We start from the raw sequence: 13927 nt of genomic DNA on the forward strand, positions 1-13927 counted from the left end.
CACCATGGAGCTTGTTACGTCGCTGGTATTATATCGTATGCCGGTCATAACATCTGTTTAATATAAAATAAAGTAGAGTTGTGCAGTCTCAATATAGTTTTGCATATTGTTATTCGACGTTTCTTTTTTCTCCAAAATACAGTACACACACGCACACTTACCCTATAAATACAGTACGCCGGCACCCTGAAACGGTTCGGTAAGCAGACCATCTTAAATTTGACAAACTCAGAACAGTCACCTACCAATGAATAGCATCATTCATTCTTGGAGGAAAATAAGAGCGCCCATGATGAGTCTAATAAACTCGAATCCAGATAAATAGCTTATACCACAAGAAAAATAACTAAGCTACACTTGGTTCGTGCCAATCCGCCACATACATATAAGCAATTAGAAATCATCGCAGGTGCCAACGAACCACGCACAGGTAAGCAACTAGAAACCACGTGAGGTTCTAATTAATCCGCACTGTAAGCAATTAGAAATCACAAGAGGTGCCGGCGTAGCGTAATCTTATATTTGGTTACCAGAATTCAAATCACACCCGATAAATAACTAAAGAGAGCAACTTATATTATCGATCATATCATTTAACAGATGCTCCTGACACAAAAGCTAACTCGATCTTATTCCTATCACACTGGGTAAGTAAGGTACAACTCCTTTCCCTAAGACGACGCAGCAATCTTGCAATCCACTAATCTAATCTATTCCAAACTGAACTTATTAACCTTCAATCGCCTGCTGCTACTGATGATCGTCTTCCTGCAAAACATAAAAGAATACATGCTTTGATCAGAATCAGAATACTAACCCTGGCATCATACGATGACAATTGCTGGATCAAAAAGTATGAAAGCAAAAACAAATGAATACCTATGCCTATGAGGCAGGAGGACTAGGGGGCATCAACGGTGGCACCGGTTCAGCTGCAAAGACGAAACCAGAAACTCATCTTAGATTAGATGCTATATCATAGTCACCAGAGTTCTTGGAATGACGGATCGAGAAACGAGGAACGGGGGACGGGGAATAGCATTTGGGATGAATTTTTTACACTGCGGGAACGAAAATGTTCCCCATTCCCGAAACGTGGAACACAGGGGCGTTCCACGTTAAAGCAATACGTATATGCAAGCAAACATGATTCAAGTCAGGCACAAACGCAACTCACTTTCGCACTCTGAGAGTGCTTCCACCGGCAACGCGACGCCGCAGGTCGACGGGAGGTCGGCGACGCGGCTGAAATCCGTGTTCGCCGGCATGAGGTTGTCGATGTCCCCGTTCTTGGCGTAGCACAGGCACATGGGCGCGCCGTCGACGAGCCCCTGGAGGCCCTTGCAGCACCCGCTCGAGGGCGCGGCCACGCTTGCGTCGGTGAGGAAGTCCATGCACGGGCTCATCCCCACGAACCACGAGATGCAGTACGGCGACGGGCTCGATGACGGCGCCGGCGACGGGGTGGGCTCGGACCTGGTGGCTCCCGAGGGCTGCGGCGTGGTGGCGATCAGAAGAGCCAGGGCGAGGAAGAGACCGGCGATGAGCTTGGAGGATGCCATTGGCGGCGGCGGCTGTTGTGCGTGTATGGGCGGCGCTGCGATGTGTGCATGTAGCATGCGGGTCTAGGTGTTTATATAGCGCGGCAACTAGAGAGATTTTTTGTTCAAATGATTCGGTGCAGATAAAATTAGTTAGGTTTTGGTGATTTTAATTAGATGTGTTGCTAGCTGTTTGTTGGATTGGTACGTAAGCGTTTCGATCGTCGGCTCGGTCCTAGGTAGTATTGCCTGATTGGGTCCTTCCTTTAGGCTAATCACAATGGTGGTTTCATGGCGAATTTTATGGCATTAATTATCATGACACATCAGCATTTTTGATGATGTGGCACTGATTTAATGAGGGAAGAGAAGGAACCAGTTTCATCCCCATGACACTCTGCTAACTCGTTCCAAGACGTTGGAAATGGCGTGAAACGACCACTGTGACCGCCGTTATTTCATGGGGATCCCGTGCGCCAATAGATCAACTAGCATTTAATTAAATTGGTTAGCTTTGGAAACAGTGAAATGAAACTCTCCATTGAGGCATAGTGTTTCATTCATCCCCCAAGCTGATGTGGCGTTCTTGGAAATAGGGATATAAAACCTCCCACTGTGATTAGCCTTAGGCTTCATCCACGCCGGCCCAGAGAATCTGAATTTAATGTTCACCTCAACATATTGGTCATCTCAGCGTGTCAACGTGGCAAAATCACTAAATAAATAAACCATTTCGGAGGTTATTTAAGTGGTTTCTAAAATGTGAGAGGACTAAATATCCGATTTTGTAGTTGATTTGATGATGCAGTTGACCCTCAATTCGTTAGGGGTTTAGTTATGTAAAAGAAAAATTCTTACTAGAACTGATGAAATTGTTCATCGTACAACAGTCCTAGACTAGAAAAGGATATATCAAACTAATATTAATCGCTACAATTTGCAAGATTTGGGGAATTGGAAAAGGAGGCACATCAACCGACACTGCAATCCAAAGTTTTCCATGCAAACTAACTTTAAACAATAAAATATTAAGGAGATGGAAATAATCTGAATGATATTAGGGGATACTCGCGCCACATTGTTCAGATTTTTTTTGCTTTTTAAAACCTAGCATTTGCCATTCATTAACAGAAAAAGAAAACTACGAAATTGACCGTGTATATGCAAGAGGTACTTATGTACTCTTCTGTGAAGAGATTATTTTTGAAAATTCATCTATTAATCTGTTTACTGTCAAATATATTAGAGTCGTGCAATTTAAATATATTTTAAAGATCGTTATTGAGGTTTTCTATATATAAATAAGGGCATGTTTGGAGGAGCTAAAGTTGAGTATTGAACTTTAGCGCATATTAGTATTTATACATATGATAAAGTTTTTGAGTCTTGACTAAAATTTAGCCTACTCTATTAGCACTTTCATTTGAATAAGCTAGTGCTAAAGTTTAGCACTCGCATCCATTAGCACTTGATCCAAATGGGACCTAAGAGCATCTCCAAAAGTGCCAAAAAAATAGAGTAAGAAAAACAGGTTTTGAGACTTTGCCAAAAATTATTGGGAGTGAAAAATAACACCTCCTCCAACAGTTCCCAAAAAATACTTGCCCAAAAATATTTAAATGATGACACATCATCAAAAGGTGGGTCCAGTCTTGATTATTCTCACGGGAAGATTCGCGACCGCTGCTTTCTCTTGCCGATATTTCTTCTCGCTTCAGCGTCTTCCGTTTTTTTACTAGGTCCGCCTGTATCCCTTGACCAATCATGTTGTGCCCTCTAGACTCTGCCGTCTAGCTATTGATCTCGTAGATGCTATAGATCTAGTAGATTAATTGGCCAAAGTTAGGACTGATGCTAGCTACGCACATCATCGAAGCATTCAGGGGCGCAAAGTGCGTGACCAAGGGAATCTCGCCAGATGAGTCGCGGTCCATCGCTGTTTCAAAGTTTATTGGATGAATCATCATCGGACGATGATGACGAGCTTATTCTTCTGCTGCTGAAATTGTGTTCTTCTGCTGAAATTGTGCAAAGTCATTCTCAGTCTGCACCAAAATATAGGGATGTAAATGCAGGCCGAACTCAAATAAATGGTAGAATCGGTTGTTTTACCGGGAAGAGACCGTACAGGGAGGGGATCCAGCAACTAGCGACAGTCAATTGGCAGGAGCAACTTCGATTCAAGGGAGAGTGTTAGGGGATGGGATGCGGTACAAAGCGGAGCTGACGTTGACGATGAAGGGGATCTGGCCGGTGGACGGATGGAACCTGCATCCTTGATGGTGGTCAATTGAAAGGAGGAAATTCGATTTAAGGGAGAGCGCTGGGGAGGGACGCAAAGCCGAACCAGAGTTGCCGCCGTCGACGAAGGGATCCCACGAGCTGGTTGGAGGGAAAGAGGGCCACGGTAATACTGGAAGGATGGGAGGCGGCGTTGGTTGCCCAAGGCGTGCTGGAAGGAGATACGGGGCACGATGGCGGCTCCCTTGGCACTTGGCAGGCTATCTTGGTGCTCGCTCAAAAAATTGGCGACGTGGTGGGGAAACACGCGGGGAGGCGCACGGGAAGCGAAGAATTGGCGGGCATCGGCGGCAAATTTCAGGATTGGGAGTAGCTAGCGCCGGCGGATATCTGGTTCAGGATTGGGCTGGTTTTGGGCAAGCGAAAAAATTAGGTATAGAATTGAGCCACTGTTGGAGCACTGATTTTCAGCTTCATACGCAAAATCAATTATTATGACTGTTTTTTAGCACTCTTGGAGATGCTCTAAGCTACATTCAGTTTGGGCTTGCAGTCGAGATGTAAGCAACAACTAGAAATCACGTGGGAGAGGTGCCAATGTGACACATGTAAACACAATTAGAAATCACAAAGAGGTGCGGTAATCTTATCTTAGATGACCCTAAATACTCTAATTCCTAACACACACTGCGTAACTAAGGTAACTCTTTTTTTCCTAAGACACTGCAACTTTACAATCCACTAATCTTCAACCGCCTGCTGCTACTGATAGTTTTCCTGCAAAACGTAAACGCATACATGGTTTGATCAGAATCAGAACGCTAATCCTGGCATCATACGATAAAAACTGCTAGATCCAAAAGTACGAGAAGAAAATTAAAAAAAATACCTATGCGGCAGGAGGACTAGGAGGTATCAACGGTGGCACCGGTTCAGCTGTAAAGACGAAACAAAAAACTCATCTTAGATTAGAATGCAACACAAGAAAAAATAATCATGATTTAAATTAGACGCTCATACGTATAAATGCAACTTACTCTCGCACTCGGAAAGTGCTTCCACTGGCAACGTGACGCCACAGGTCGACGGCAGGTCGGCGACGCGGCTGAAATCCGTGTTCGCCGGCATGAGGTTGTCGATCTCCCCGTTCCTGGCGTAGCACAGGCACATGGGCGCGGCGTCGACGACCCACTCGAGGCCCTTGCAGCACCCGCTCGAGGGCTCGGCCACGCTGGCGTCGGTGAGGAAGTCCATGCACGGGGTCAGCACCATGAACCACGAGATGCAGTACGGTGTCGCCGGCGGCTCTGACAGGCTCGATGACGGCGCCGGCGACGGGGTGGGCTCGGCCCTGGTGGCACCTGAGGGCTGCGGCGTGTTGGCGACCAGGAGAGCCAGGGCGAGGAAGAGGCCGGCGATGAGCTTGGAAGATGCCATGGCGGCGGCGGCGGCGGCTGTTGTTGTGCGTGGATGTGTTTGGTGCGTGTATGGCCGGCGCGGCGATATGGGCATGCAGCATGCGGGTCTATGTGTTTATATAGCGCGGCCAGAGATATTTCTTGTTTAAATGGCAACCGGGCAGAAAAAATTGGTTAGGTTTTGGTGATTTACATGTGATCGTGGCTGTTTGTTTGGGAGTTACTGAGGTCAGGAATATTCTGGGCAGATTCTCATTTAATAATGAGATACTGTATATAGAAAAAAAGACTAGGGATAAGTTTTGAATAAATGCTTCCGTGCATATTAAATCTATTATCTTAATACAGCGTAGTTAAAATAAGCCATCATATTTATGGTGAGGGTCTAGAAATTATCATATTAATTAAAAAAGGAAAAATAATATACACTATTAAATCTTACGATGATTTACGTGCGGACTAACCTAAAGGTCCATATTGAATATAACTAATCTATATATTTCTAAAGCAAGCAAGGTTTTAATCTAAATTTTTAGTTGGTCTAAGGTGGACCTTAGTCCATCCTGTATGCGAGTTGGACCAGTTCTCCATCCATGACTCGATCACATAGATCCCCACAAATTAAGTACGGACAACTATACATATCCGATACTTATACCAACTTTGTTCGTAGCAACGCACGAACATATTTGCCTAGTGAAGCGTCCCCCATCAGGGAAGACTTAAAAGTGTCGATTTATCAGTCTCAGGAGGCTGATAACACTTTTATTACATCAGATGGTACATCACCGTACAACTCTGCGCGGTAATGGGCAGTGAAGCGCCACTATCGCGAGGATTACAACTAAAACCCACACCACTACACTAGTTACGAAAAGAGGATCATCAGAGTCTTGCGCCATGCGGAATCCAACGGTGGCCTCAACCACAGGCAAGACTGGGTGCAGGACGAAACTCTACTCGTTGTCTTCGGGGACATAATCTGGGTCTTCCACTGTAAAAGTAAGAATGGGGTGAGTACAGACGTACTCAGCAAGTCCAATCACACCCACGGAGGGGTATAACAGAAGTTAATGCACAGGACAATCCAAGGATAAGGTTATGGTTCATTTGCGAAAAACTCTGTTGTATGCAGGGGTTGTTTTAAAAGCATTTTTAAAACGAGTTTTCTTGTACCAAGGAGCACACGGTGTTGATCCACACAGGATCCAAGTTTTAAACTGCTACCGGACTCCCCGTCCGCCGTAGCACACGGCACACCTGCCGGACACTTTCCAAACAACTCACGCCAGCCCAACCATTCCCAAAGAGAAACACTAGTTATGTGACCACACCATAACTTGCCCAATACCGTGGGCACGGCTATTCGAATAGACTTTCAACTCTGCAGAGGTGTGCAACTTTACCCACAGGTGGGGTACCACAGCACGAACACCTTAGTGCCGGTGCAGATCCCAACAAAGCCATTACCCACCTTAGCTAGACCTGACTAGCCATCACGGGATCCATCAAGGGGTCATTCGACCTATCTCCAAGGTTTAACCAGGGCATAAGTCACACAGAGCTTATCAATTCTCCTTGATCACCCGTTGCTCTCAGCTCTCCTGATGACTATCAGACTAACTAGTGGGATTTATGCTAAGCCGTTGCCCATACAACGGTCAAGTGGTTCGCACGACCAGAAGCTAGGTGAGATGTCACATCAACTCGGTCCTTAGGGGTGACAGGATGGATATCTCCCTTCCTTGCCCTACCACACAGGTACGAGCACACCAACGGCATTTCACACAGAAATGCCATCCACCCCGTCTGACTCATCTTTCGAAACCACATTTTTATCCCTTCCCACACCCACGCATTTTCTTTATAAATCAGGCGGTCAAAGTATGGTTATTTCAAACAAGGGTGGCTATCCTACCAGGTTTCCAGCACGCAAAACCATGCAATTTTATAAAACAGGCCACTGGGTTGTGTTTATAAAAACTAGGACAGAAACATGCATCAAAGGGCGGAATTGAACTTGCCATCGTCAAGTCCTTGCGGAAAGTCCTGGTCGAAGCACTGTCCCTCGGGTTCGGGGTCGCGGAACTGGTCCTCGTTCGCTTGGTCACAGTCGGGACCTTCCTCGTTCACTCCGTGTCCTACGACGCAAACAAACAGACACACAATCAAGCACAAGAACTAAAAGCTTTTATCGTTGAGCTCGAATCGGAAATAATTTAGTTACGGAGGTAGGGTTAATATTTTCGGGTGGTTTCTTAATGGCATGGCTAGAACTACTCTAGAAATGGAGTGGTAAAGTTTCGGGTCGATCGGGGGTCGTTTCGCACATAAAATGACGGGTTAAAGGTGGTTTCAGGGGTTAAACAGGGTTTAGGGACTCGTTCGTAATTAGTTATGCTATAGAAAGGACTTGATTGTAATTTCCTGAACTATTTGGGGTGTGTTAGGAAGGCGTAGGGGTTTATTTGACATTGGTTTACACGGCGGGGGGTTATTTTCTAAATAACCAAGAGCAGGGGTTCCTGCCACTAAAAGTGACACGTAAAAGGGGATTCTTTTCGGAAAAAACAGAGAAGGCCAGGGGGTTTTGCATAAAAGGGCCACCTTCTTCCTCCTCCCCTTACTGGAAACAGAGGAGAGGGGAGGGGAGCTCCGGCGCCAGCCGTCCCCGGCGGCCCTGCGGGTGGGGGAAAAGGGGGAGGAGAGCGAGGGGGACCGATCCCCGGCCTCACCTCGGGCCGGGACGGCTTGTGGAGACGGGGCGACGGAGGCCGGCGGCGGCGGGTGCGGGGGCTCGGTGTGGCGGCGTGGTGGGCTAGGAGAGGAAGGGCCAGGCGTGCGGCGGCGATTGTGGGGTGCTAGAGGCGCCCCTCGGCCCTTCTTATAGGCGGCCGGGGTGGTGGAGGTCGAGGCGCGACAGGGGCCGGGGCGGAGCGCCGTTAATGGCGCTTCGGCCCTTCGCGCGTGTCGCGTAGCGGCGTGGCGGGGAGGGCGCCGAGCGTGGCACGTGGGGAGGGGCTGTGCAAGCACAGGAGGTGGCGCAAGCGGCGAGGAAGGGCGCGGCAGCGGCGGGCGGGCCAGGGGGCGGAGCGGTGCGTGCGTGGGGGCAACGGACGGGCGGCACGGCTTGACGACGGGCGGCGCGGCCGCGTTCCGGGGCGGGCACGCGCGTGCGCGAACAGCGCGGTACGGCGCGGGCCAGGGCGAGGACGCGGGCGACGGGCGGCGCGGCGCGGCGCTCGGCCACGCGCCGCGCGTGCGCGCGCGTCGTGACACGGCCGGCAGGGGCTTGCGCGCGGCGCGCACGGGCACGCGCGCGTGCGTGACGCACGGGGGGGGGGGGGCTGGCGCGTGCGTGCGCGAGGGAGGAGGGCTGGCGCGTGCGTGCGCGAGGGAGGAGGGGCCGAGGCTCAGTGCCAAGCAGGAGGGGCGGCGCTCGGGAGCAGGGGAGAGGAAAAAGAAAAGGAGGAGGGAAAGAAGAGAAGAAAGAAAGAAAGGGAAGAGAGAAAAAGAAAAGGAAAGAAAAGAAAGGAAATGGGAGAGAGAAAGAAAAGGAGAAAGAGAGAGAGGGGGGGCGTGTCGACGCCGGTCGCGGCGGTGACTGCGGCCTGTCGGCCACGCGCGCGCGGGGTTCGCGCGCTGCACGAGGAGCGCCGGCGCTAATCGCGGCGGGCGGTCGCGCGTGAGCGGCAAGTCAGCGAGTGATGCGGAACGGGACAGCGTTCCGGTTAGGGTTAGGGTTTTATGACGAGTAAATTTTTGGTCGGGACACTTTAACGCGTAGTTTTAAATTTGAAATTTCCGGGGCGTCACAAACCTACCCCACTTAAATGAATCTCGTCCTCGAGATTCGGCTGGCTCCTAAACAGATGGGGAAATTCCTTCTTTAGAGCCTCCTCGCGTTCCCAGGTTGCTTCCTCTACTCCGTGTCTGCTCCATTGAACTCTGCATATCCGTACTTCGGAGTTTCGTGTCCTCCTAGTGATAGTGTCCAAAATTTTAATCGGGACTTCCTGGTATCGCAGGTCCGGCTGTAGATCTATAGTTTCTACCGGCACATGTTCTCCCTCGGGTACTCTTAAACACCTTCTTAATTGCGAGACATGAAATACTGGGTGTATGTCTGACATTTCTTCTGGTAACTCCAGTCGGTACGCTACTGCTCCGACTTTCTTCAGAACTCGATACGGTCCGATGTATCGAGAGGCCAATTTTCCTTGTACTTGAAACCTTCGCGTTCCTCGAATGGGTGAGACCTTGAGATAGACAAAATCATCTGGGTTGAAACTTATTTCCCGCCTCTTCTTGTCTGCGTAGCTCTTTTGTCGTGACTGGGCTGCTTTCAATTTCTCACGGATTTCCGCTACTTTTTCTTCCGCTTCTTTTATGAGCGCGGGTCCTGCTAGTGCACGTTCCCCAACTTCTGACCACATCAGGGGAGTTTTGCACTTTCTTCCATAGAGAGCTTCGAACGGCGACATGCCCAAGCTGGCTTGATAACTATTATTGTATGAGAATTCCGCATAAGGCAGACTCTGCTCCCAGTCCTTTCCGTAGGTCAGGACACATGCTCTCAGCATGTCTTCCATAATCTGGTTTACCCTCTCGGTTTGTCCATCCGTCTGCGGATGATATGCAGAACTGAAATCCAACTTGGTGCCCATGGCTTGATGCAAGCTTTTCCAGAACCTAGAGGTGAATTGAGTTCCTCTATCTGAGACAATTTTGCTAGGCACTCCATGTAACTTTACTATATTTTCCACATAAAGCTTTGCTAACTTTTCCCCGCCGTAAGTGGTTCGTACGGGTATGAAATGTGCCGATTTAGTGAGTCGATCCACTGTTACCCATATGGAATCGTGTCCTTTCTGTGTTCTGGGCAGTCCCACTACAAAGTCCATTCCTATTTCATCCCATTTCCAGACCGGGATAGGCAAGGATTGCAATAATCCTGCCGGCTTTTGATGTTCGGCCTTGATCCTTTGGCAGGTATCACAATGTGCCGCAAATCGTGCAATATCCGCTTTCATTCCATTCCACCAGTATTTTTGCCTTATGTCCATATACATTTTGGTGGATCCTGGGTGGATGGAGTAAGCCGAGTTATGGGCTTCGTCCATGATTAATTGCCGGAAATCTCCACCCTGGGGTACACAAATCCTATCCTCGTACCACAACGTTCCCTTATCGTCCACTCTAAAACCTGGCGCTTTGTTTTCTCCAGTTTGCTTGCGTATCTTCATTAACTCCTGATCCGAGCTTTGGGCTTCTCTAATCCTATCCTCTAGTGTCGATTGAACGTTTAGCACTTGGCTGGAACCTCGAGGAACAATGTGCACGTTTAATCGTGCCATTTCCTCGCGTAGATGGTCATCCTCGGGTCCATAGCTTTTCCGACTTAAGGCATCGGCTACTACGTTTGCTTTCCCGGGGTGATAATGAATTTCCAAGTCATAGTCCTTGACCAACTCCAACCATCTTCTTTGCCTTAAGTTTAAATCCGGCTGGATAAAGATATACTTCAGACTCTTGTGGTCGGTGTAAACCTCACACTTATTTCCAATCAGGTAATGTCTCCAAATCTTAAGGGCATGCACTACGGCTGCTAATTCCAAATCATGGGTCGGATAATTCTGCTCATGAGTCCTGAGTTGACGGGAAGCATATGCAACGACTTTCCCGTCTTGCATCAGTACACACCCTAATCCTTGTCGGGATGCATCACAATAAATGACAAAATCCCGATGAATGTCCGGTAGGGTCAGCACTGGGGCGGTTGTCAACCTTTGTTTCAACTCTTGAAAACTTCTTTCACAACTTTCTGTCCAAGCGAACTTTTTCTCCTTCTTAAGAAGTTCCGTCATGGGTCGGGCTATCTTAGAGAATCCCTCGATAAATCTCCGGTAGTACCCGGCTAATCCAAGAAAACTTCTGATTTCACTAACGTTAGTCGGTCGCTGCCAGTTGGAAACTGCTTCGACCTTCTCTGGGTCCACTGCTACGCCTTCCGCGGTCAAAATGTGACCAAGGAAAGCTACTCTCTCCAGCCAGAATTCACACTTGCTGAACTTGGCATATAACCTATGTGCCCTCAGCTTTTCCAATACTACCCGCAGATGTTGCTCATGTTCCTGAATACTCTTGGAGTAGATAAGTATGTCGTCGATAAAGACTACGACAAACTTATCCAGCTCGTCCATAAATACTTTGTTCATGAGCTTCATAAAATAGGCAGGGGCATTGGTTAGTCCGAAGGACATTACGGTGAACTCGAACTGCCCGTAGCGGGTGACAAAAGCTGTCTTAGGGATGTCACTTTCTCTAATCTTGAGCTGAAAATATCCTGACCTTAGATCGATCTTGGAAAAGTACTTGGCTCCTTTTAGCTGATCGAACAGGTCATCAATCCTGGGGAGGGGGTACTTGTTCTTAATGGTGACCTCGTTAAGTGCCCGGTAATCTACACACAACCTCATACTCCCATCTTTTTTCTTGACAAATAGGACTGGGGCTCCCCATGGCGATGAGCTTGGTCTAATGAAGCCAATTCGTTGCAGTTCTTCTAGTTGCTTCTTTAATTCTGTTAACTCAGAGGCTGCCATCCTATAGGGTCTCTTAGCTATGGGGGAGGTTCCAGGAATAAGGTCGATGACGAATTCTATATCCCTGTCTGGTGGCATACCGGGAAGTTCCTCGGGAAAAATATCTGGGTATTCGTTTACTACCGGGACTCCTTCTAAGGGCTCGGCTTCCATGCTAAACACCATTGGGTCAAACTTACTATCCCAGGTATGACAGATCACTTGTATTCCTTCGGGGTTTGTTAGGTGTACCACTTTGTCAGTACAGCCTATGAGACCATTGTGTCGGCTTAACCAATCCATTCCAAGGATTACGTCTATTCCCCCGGACTTAAGTACTACCAAATCCGCTAGGAATTCTACCCCACTTAAATTGGTCCTTACCCGTAGATAGCCTAATTGACAATTGATGTCGCCCCCAGGCGTCCGGGTTAGTAGGGGTGTTTTTAGTAGTACTGTGGGTATTTTGTGTTTCTCCACAAAGCTTGAGGATATGAACGAGTGCGATGCTCCAGAATCAAATAGTACTGTTGCCAGGGCTGAGTTGACTAGGTACTCACCGAGCACTACGCCCTGAGCTTCTTGAGCTTCCTGCGTGTCGATGTGATTGACGCGGGCTCGTCCAACTGATTGCTGCTTCACCTGCTGGTTGCCGTCGTTGTTGCGGACGGGCACTCGGTTGGCACCGGTTAGGGCTGGTCTGGGCCCATTCACTGTGTTGGAGAAGGCTGACGTGGCCGGCTTATTCTTGGCGTAAGGGCAGTTGGCGATGAAGTGCCCTGTCTCGCGGTAGTTGAAACAGGCCCTAATGTTGCTGTTGTCGGAAGCAGCCAGGCTAGTGTTGCTCTGCGGGGCCCTCATGGTATTCTGACTCTTAGGCTGTGCTTCAGGGGCTCGTGATCCTGTCACTTGGGACTGAGTCCTATACTGCATTGGGGCCTGGGATCTTGGTGCAGTGTAGTTGGAGTTCCTCGGCTTTTGGAAGCGGTCCTGTTGGCGGGCCTTACTTTCCAGGAATTTGCGTTTATTATCCTTTCTCTCTTCAGCTTTGGCCCTTTCTGTGAGGATAGCCTTGTTCATCAGGGTGTTGAAGTCCGGATAGATCTGGGGAGTAAGCAAGGTCCGGAGTTCTGGGCTTAACCCCTTCTTGAACATGTCTTGCTTCTTATCGTCGTCGTTTACTTCTTCCGGCGCGTACCGGGCCAATCCTATGAACCGGTGGGTGTATTCTTCCACCGTCATGCTTCCCTGTTGTAGTGCGCGAAACTCATCCGCCTTGCGCTTCATAGTGGCCGAAGGGATGTGGTAGCGGCGGAACTCCCTTACGAATTCTCCCCAGGTGATGGTAGAGGCATCTTCGGCTGCGGCACAATAGTTTTCCCACCAGGATAATGCTGTTCCGGTGAGCTGGTGGGCTGCCAGAAGGACTTTATCCCGGTCCTGGCATTCGAATGGTTCGAGCTTCCTCTGAATTACTCGCAACCAGTCGTCAGCATCCAACGGGTTGCAGGATCCGGCGAAGGTAGGTGGCTTGGTCCTTAGAAAGGCCGTCAGCTTGTCGTTCATATTCTGCCCTCGTGGCTGCCGGTTAATGAGGGCATTCGGCAGAGTCTCCAGTATGAGGGTCTGGTTATGGATGATCTACGCCAGGTCTCCGAGGGGTGGGGGTGGTGGTAGTTGTTCTCCTTCTTGACTTCCCCCTCGGTTCTGGCTTACTTCTTGTTCTCCTTGGGGAAGATCTTGTTCAACGGGATGTGCTCCGACACTAGCGGCTACGGGGTTCCGGCCACGGGAGGCCCTCGCGACGTTCCGGGGGGTCACCTGTTGATCGGGTAGATTGGGGTTACGTTTATGTGATGTTTAAGTTGTTTAATTCGTATATATATATAAGGCAGAATCTACCTCCTGCCGGTACTCATATAAATAATCAGCACACAACAAACCAGCACACAACAACAAGCACAAACCATTTTATTACTGCAAGGGGGGTACAACTTAGGGTAAGGCTAGGTCTCGTACTACTCGTCTGGGATCAGGCACAACACAAAAATGGCTGGGGACACATTACTAGGGTGGCGCCGGTCATTTCACTCGCGGGGCAGGCCTTCTTCTGGGGCGGGGAGCGTGAGTGATCCTTGCTCGC

The 13927-nt window shown here is 49.0% G+C and overlaps 2 protein-coding genes across 2 annotated transcripts; both read right to left on the reverse strand.

The window, feature by feature from the left end:
* Positions 1-736: 736 nt before the first annotated feature.
* On the reverse strand, positions 737-1562 carry LOC112895205 (non-specific lipid transfer protein GPI-anchored 2-like). The gene is made up of 2 exons (XM_025963136.1): positions 1178-1562; positions 737-768 (listed from the first exon to the last, which is right to left on the reverse strand). The coding sequence occupies exons 1-2, from the start codon at positions 1560-1562 to the stop codon at positions 737-739; spliced, it is 417 nt and encodes a 138-aa protein (XP_025818921.1).
* A 3109-nt stretch (positions 1563-4671) lies between these two features.
* Positions 4672-5219, reverse strand: LOC112895214 (non-specific lipid transfer protein GPI-anchored 2-like). The gene is made up of 2 exons (XM_025963149.1): positions 4820-5219; positions 4672-4718 (listed from the first exon to the last, which is right to left on the reverse strand). Exons 1-2 carry the CDS (start codon positions 5217-5219, stop codon positions 4672-4674), a joined length of 447 nt encoding a protein of 148 aa, XP_025818934.1.
* Between the last annotated feature and the right edge of the window lie 8708 nt (positions 5220-13927).

The sequence above is a fragment of the Panicum hallii genome, chromosome 1, assembly GCF_002211085.1.
Source record: "Panicum hallii strain FIL2 chromosome 1, PHallii_v3.1, whole genome shotgun sequence".
Lineage (NCBI taxonomy): Eukaryota > Viridiplantae > Streptophyta > Magnoliopsida > Poales > Poaceae > Panicum > Panicum hallii.